The 7,500-nt window shown below is 44.0% G+C and overlaps 1 protein-coding gene across 2 annotated transcripts in view; it reads right to left on the reverse strand.

The window, feature by feature from the left end:
* LOC134446787 (voltage-dependent calcium channel gamma-5 subunit) overlaps positions 1–7,500 on the reverse strand; it is a 21,196-nt gene that overhangs the window by 2,153 nt on the left and 11,543 nt on the right. For both annotated transcript variants that reach the window (XM_063196092.1, XM_063196085.1), the window contains 2 exons: positions 6,792–6,878; positions 963–1,103 (listed from right to left, as the gene is read on the reverse strand). In XM_063196092.1, the coding sequence (XP_063052162.1) occupies positions 963–1,103; positions 6,792–6,878 (228 nt within the window). The remainder of the gene's footprint in view (positions 1–962; positions 1,104–6,791; positions 6,879–7,500) is intronic.

A 7,500-nucleotide genomic window follows, 5' to 3' on the forward strand; every position in this document is an offset into this window, starting at 1 on the left:
GACAGTGGTATTGCTACGGTCGTGAACAAATCCATTCTTTTGAACGGCTCCTAGACATGAACAATGGGGACCAGGGATAGACCTTTTACACGGAGAAATACATAGTATGTAGCAAGTAAGTAATGGCAAAATAACATTGACTGTGTTGACAATGATATTGTGACAGTGGACAGTAGCCTGTGTCCTCTGTTTTTGTCAGTTGTGCAATAGTCTTGTGATGTGATGTTATGTGTATGTCTTGTCTTAAATGAGTGTTGCTCAGGGACGCAAAATGAATTTCAGTGAAAACTGACGATAAAGTCTAATCGTATCATTGTATCATATTGTGACGTTCATGAACAAATCGATTCTTTTGGCTAACGGCTCCTAGACATGAACGATGGGAACCGAATCACAGCTGACACTCACTCTTTCCTGTTTTTATTCGTTTTTCGTTGGTTTTGAGCAAGTGTCTGCCTCAGAGAGTGACATCGGTCTTTTAAAGGAGGAAGACAATCAGTTTTTGTTTGGACAAAATGACCTAGAACAGAGTTTCCCAACCTTTTTTGTCTTGTGTACCCCCTAAGCCTTTTTGTCCTAAGATGAGTACCCCTCACTCATGCTCTATTATGGCAATGTGACTATTCCCCATGCATTTTTTAATTTTTTCCACGTACCCCCTGCAGTGTGCTCGCGTACCCCTAGTGGTACCCGTACCCCTGGTTGGGAAACACTGACCTAGAAGGTGGAATCAAAAATGCTATCTTCTTAACAGTGAGTAAATAATTAAAAACCATTCAAAAGAGCCATTTTGTTTACGGATCTTTGAAAGGAATGACATCCAATAAACACATTCCCCACAAAAGAGGACAGGCAAGACATGTATACATTATAATCAATATATCATATCAATCAATCAATCAATCAATCAATCAATCAATCAATCAATCAAATATTGTACTGCGAGTAAGGAGGTAAAGGACCTGAGAGGATGAAGAAGATGCCGGAGACGAAGGCGAGGATGGTGTGGTGTGGGCGTATGTGGCCGATGTTGCTCAGGACGAAGCCGATGAACATGAAGAAGAGGCTGACCAGCGGGAAGGGCGTGGCCGAACGGATCATCTCTGCAGCACAGGAGGGAGGACAACAATGCATAGAGTTAAAGGGACACTGTGCAGGAAGTGGTCAAAAAGGGTACTGCAACTATGCTGCTCATTGAAACTGGATTGCCTATTGCCAAATTTGATCTTTACATGGAAGTTTACTAAGTAATAAACAAATATTTTCTAGTATGGTCCAAGTACAGTCATTTTTGCAGCTAACAATGGCTATTTCTGGAAATTCAAAATGGCGGACCATGGAGAAGATCCCCCTTTTCGTGTATGAAAAGTGCAATTTTTCCAGTCATGATGAATACTTAGAATTTGATGATGGTGGTAAGTGTTCGTGCAAAAGGTAACATTAGTGAATGGGTAGCATGAATTTTGGAAATAAAAGACTAAAAATCTCGCGCAGTGTCCCTTTAAGTCAGAGATTTTCTAGTAGACAAAGATAACTCAAGCCCCAACCGCGTACCCATGACTGCCCGCGTAACCTATGAGCTAAACCTCCAAGATATGACCTTGTAATGATGTTATGTTCTTTTTGTACAGATTTTTCCTCTTTTTCCCCTCATATTTTAGAAGAAGTCTTCAAACAATGCATAGAGTTATTATAGCATGCATTATTATAGTTATTAAAGCATGGAGTTCTGTGTCAATGAAGAGGGGAGCAACTCTGTACGGCAGAGTTATATTTTGCCTGACAAGCCCGCCTGTGATGATCAGCTACAAATTATTTTTATTATCTTTTTGATTATTATTATTATTATTATTATTTGGTCTTTTTTTATTCATGATAGTACAGTGCAGATGGTGACAGCAAGCGAGTTGGGAGAGAGAGACGGGGAAGGGTTGGCAAAGGACCCAGGCCGGGAATGGAACCCGGGTCAGCCGCATAGGAAACGTGTGCCCTACCATTTGCGCCACGGTAGGGTTATATTCTGCAGTAGTCTGACAAGCTCTGATGATCAGCTACAGATGAAAAGAAGTATGAACAGGCTGGTCAGGCTACCTCTGCATGACAAGACCACAAAAATGCATAGAGTTACTGTATAGTAGGCATACAGTATGCACAAGCTCTGTGTTAGTTATATTGTGCTGATTTCTGTGTTTCTGTCCTGAACAGTAAATATCATAAAAAATACAGTAAGTTCATGGTTTTTGTACAGATTCTTCCTCTTTTTCCCTCATATTTTAGAAAAGTCTTCAAAAAATTGGAAGTCCAGGGGGAACAGGGTGGCCGAGCGACCTCATATTTTCTGCTTGATAGCATCATCCAAACAAGGAGCATACTGTGGCAGGCACTAAACACATAGCAGCCTGTGGCACTGAAATGTACTGTAGTGTACTGTGCACATAACTATCGTCTACATACAATGTCAAGGTCAACACCCATAACATGGCTTTACACTGATGCCACGCACATGCACACGCACACGCACACACACACACACAATCACACACACGCACACACAGATGCATTTGCCTCTGTATGATGCATTTATGCCTTTAGGCTACAGATGAATATTCATCAGTGGACCTTGCTGCCTAACATCAACAAACACAGTTCATCAACCAAAATATGACTATAATATTACAAATATCCAAATTCCTGAATTAATTTCTTGTGAATTGCGACTTAGTTGTCAGGGAAATTATTTACACTCACAAGGTCGTGATAAGGAGCTGCACAGAAAAAACCTGAGCAATATCTACAGCACGGCAGACAGGGGCGCTGCAAAAAATTCCAAGCCCCATGAAAGATTCAAATTTTGGGGCCCCAGAATGACAAATTATGTTATCAGCATCCTTCCAGGGGCCCTGTCAGTGCTGTTGGGCCCTTAGAATCTGTAACACCTTTCCCCCCCCTCGCGGCACCCATGACGGCAGATACAAATAAGACGCATGATACAAATGGGAGTATTTACATATAATCATTTTGACTTCATCGATGTCCAACAGCTGTTCAGAGCCGACACACATTAGTAGATATCTGTATGGTGATGATAAATATACACCATGTCCTCCCCTGAAATGATTGACTGTACATATGTCAATGTATATACTGTATATGTCAAAGGTCTAGATGACCCCTACATGGCCTTTGACTGCGGGCGGTATGTGTGTGTGTTTATGTGTGTGTGTGTGTGTGTGTGTGTGTGTGTGTGTGTGTGTGTGTGTGTGTGTGTGTGTGTGTGTATGTGTGTGTGTGTGTGTCTATCAGTGTTGTACTAAAACATTAATATCAAAATTCATGTATAAAACACATATATCTACAGTAAATATAAATAAGATGAAGTGTTTGATAGAAAATTGAAGTATTTCCATTGACATCTATGTCCAACAGCTGTCCAGAGCGAAAAAAAAGGGAACTTTCAAACCAACACATTAGTAAACCTATAGGCGACAAGACGATACATACACACATCTGATCCTCTGTCCTCTGAGATGATACATACACACATCCTCTGTCCTCTGAGATGATTGACTGTATGTCAATGTGCTGCACTATCAGGGCCTTATGGAGGACTAGCTGACCCCTACATGGCCTTTGACTGCGGGCGGTGTGTGTGTGTGTGTGTGTGTGTGTGTGTGTGTGTGTGTGTGTGTGTGTGTGTGTGTGTGTGTGTGTGTGTGTGTGTGTGTGTATGCATGTTCTGTGTCTGTATGTATATGTGTGTGTGTGTGTGTGTGTGTGTGTGTGTGTGTGTGTGTGTGTGTGTGTGTGTGTGTGTGTGTGTGTGTGTGTGTGCGCGCGCGCATGATCTGTGTGTGTGTGTGTGTGCACGCGCGTGTGTATGTGTGTGTATATGTGTGTGTGTGTGTGTGTGTTCTGTGTGTGTGTGTGGATGACAGATGGAGACAGTGGGAGCATGAGGTCAATGGAGGCGTCATTGAACAGCACACAGGGCCGGATTAAGATGGCCTGGGGCCCCTAGGCTACAGGTTGCTGTGGGGCCCCATGGAAGCCAAATTGAGACAAATTTACATAGATAGTGTCATAATTACGAGGTAGGAATTAAGGATAACTTGTCTATTAACTGTACTCAACACGACATATTCATTTTCCAGCAGTGCATCTTGTCACAATTTTGCCATCAGGGGGGCCCTGGCAGGTGGGGGCCCCTAGGCTGCATCCATATCTAGCCTGTGGGGGCCCTAGGCTGCAGCCATATCTAGCCTGTGGGGGCCCCTAGGCTGCAGCCATATCTAGCCTGTAGTGGGGCCCCTAGGCTGCAGCCATATCTAGCCTGTGGGGGCCCCAAGGCCGCAGCCATATCTAGCCTGTGGTGGGGCCCCTAGGCTGCAGCCATATCTAGCCTGTGGTGGGGCCCCTAGGCTGCAGCCATATCTAGCCTGTGGGGGCCCCTAGGGTGCAGCAGATATCTAGCCTGTGGTGGGGGCCCTAGGCTGCATCCATATCTAGCCTGTGGGGGCCCCTAGGCTGCAGCCATATCTAGCCTGTGGTGGGGGCCCCTAGGCTGCAGCCATATCTAGCCTGTGGGGGCCCTAGGCTGCAGCCATATCTAGCCTGTGCATTAATCTGACCCTGTCAGCACAGCATATAACTCTAGGACTGCTCTGCTGTTATCTGATGTCAACCCTACATCCAGGATGAGACAGCAAGTATGTTGATGGCTGTGTACTGTGCACTGTATGTTGCTGTGTTGTAGTAAAGCATTTATGTCAAAAAAAAAATCGTTGCAACGCATTTTCTGCGCCACAATTTAAATTGGTGATACAACATCTGGCAATTGAACAACCACATACCACCCATATATCCAACTTTTATAAACGGATTTCATATCTTACTGTATGGGCACAACTCTTCAGCCAGGTGGAAAAGACACTTGCTAAGGTCACTCTGTGCATTTGGGATATGCCTGACTGATTTGTCCATCACTGCTGTTTGTGTGGTTGTGTGGTTAGTGTTTGTGTGGTTGTGTGGTTAGTGTTTGTGTGGTTTAGTTAGTGGTTATGTATACCATACAAGGTAAGGAGAGTTAAATTCCTTGTGGGGGATTATATGGCCTGAGTGGTTGTAGCGTTGGCCAAGGCTGAGCAGATCCGTCTGCTGAGAACCCCAAATGTACAGAGCGGTCAAAAACATTCTCACAGCGAGCTTATTTAACCCCTTAGCACAGCACTATGGCTCTCTGTAATGTCATAGCATTGTTGTTATGATGTAGGTAAGCATTTTCAGCAAGTAAATAGGGTCGCCGGCAAACCCATCTGCAGTAAGAGGCTACACAGCATTTTTCCATGACGCTGTAGATTTTGAGACAGGCATTCCATTGGCCCCGTGCAAACTGTGTCATCCGAGGCTACATTGTGCCCCTGTAAACCATAATAACAACAGTTTTGTCCCACCCGCAGCCCTCAGCTGTCTCAACCGTATGATTCCAGATTCATATTTGTATTGTGTTTTAGGCCGGCTCACCAGGCGGCCAAACTCTGCTAGTCGGTGTTCCTCAGGGCTGGACTGACCATGTGGCATACCGGGCATTTCCCAGTGGGCCCCGCATCCTCGTGGGCCCCAATTTTCTGGTTTTTTTTTTTATTTAAAAATTACATTTCTGAAAATAGGGGCCCACGACGAGGGCACGTGGCCCACCGGTGAGTCAGTTCTGCACCGCTAATTATGAGGGGAGGGGGGCCCTTTAAGCCAAAGTGCCCGGGCCCTATTTCTCTCCCAGGGGGGGCCCTTTCAGCCAAAAGTTCCCGGTCCCCAGCCCTGGTGTTCCTTCTTCATGGGGCTTCATGGGGTCCTATAATAGTGCTCAGCTGATTGGCCGGAGTGATTGGAGTGGATGCGGCGGCCGAGATGATGGATTGAGTTCCAGGGATCGATGGAAAGGAGGGTTGTGCGTTGCCGTGGATGACTGAATGTCTCTTACGCTGGACTGGAGAGACTTCAAAGATTTCTTCCACTCCGAAGAACGGGAGCCTGTCATTAAAGCTATGGCACTTTGGCGGTGGATCAAATCGAGTCCCTGCTGTCTTGGAACACTGTGCCTCCATCAGAATATATTTGGAACACCATGATATATATGAAGGGTGAAGCGCCCAAAACTACCTGCTCAGATGACTGAATATGATTTTAATTTAGTAGGTGTAATCACTTTAATTTCATTCAATTATAAATGTGTAATGTCTTTAAATGTGTAATGTATAACTGTATGTGTCTTTTACGACGGTGAAGCTGAAGGCAAGTTTCCACACCTGTGGACAATAAAGACTCATATCGAATCAAATCAAATCAAAATATGTGAAAATCAAAAAAGGGTGGACTGTTCCTTCAAAGTGACTGGTATTAGGGATGCAAATTATCGATTAATTCATTAATCGTTAGTTGATAGCCTTATCGATCGACTTACAATTAATTGATAAGCGGCGTTTTCCCCCCGAAATCTCAATGTTTCTCGAAAAAAATCTTTAATAAAAATCGAGATAAAATACCACATTTAAATTAATTCTATTTCAATTATTTAATCCAAAAGTGATTTAAATATTCCCACTATTCACACCCCTATTCACACACACTCTCTTCACATGCCCATTTCACTTGGGTCTCTTGTCAGTTGAATTGTCGATTAATTGCTTTTAATGTTCTTTAATTGATTAATGTATTGATCGATTAAAGCCGATTAATCGATGAATCGTTTGCATCCCTAACTGGTATACAGTAATAATAAAGCGCATGTAACTTACTCAGCACGCTGACGGTGGACTCGGAGGCCAACTGCACGTTGGTGGGCATCACACTCTCAATGGTGAAGCAGCGACCCTTCTCATCACCTGCACACACACACATACACACACACACACACACACACACACACACACACACACACACACACACACACACACACACACACACACACACACACACACACACACACACACACACACACCAACCAGACACACACACACACACACACACACACACACACACACACACACACACCAACCAGACACACACACACACACACACACACACACACACACACACACACACACACACACACACACACACACACACACACACACACACACACACACACACACACACACACAGACACACACACAGACAGACAGACAGACAGACAGACAGACAGACAGACAGACAGACAGAGTGTTATTTCAGGAGAGTTGAACCAGTTTCAATGTCATCATCACATCACACAGCATTGCTATTAGAACCTCAGTCAAGTATTCCCTGTCAATCTAGTTACCGGATTTACAGGAAAAAGCACTGGATCCAGTCAAGGTTTCAATGCCTTGATTTTGTCTTACAAATGAAACTAATCGTACTGTATATTAATAAATGTATAACTGCCACCAGTGTTGTACCTGAATTAGTTTAATGAACTAATGTAGCCATATGATTTGAATGCGCATCAAGTATATTCATGCAGTC

The sequence above is a fragment of the Engraulis encrasicolus genome, chromosome 1 (genome assembly GCF_034702125.1).
Source record: "Engraulis encrasicolus isolate BLACKSEA-1 chromosome 1, IST_EnEncr_1.0, whole genome shotgun sequence".
NCBI lineage: Eukaryota > Metazoa > Chordata > Actinopteri > Clupeiformes > Engraulidae > Engraulis > Engraulis encrasicolus.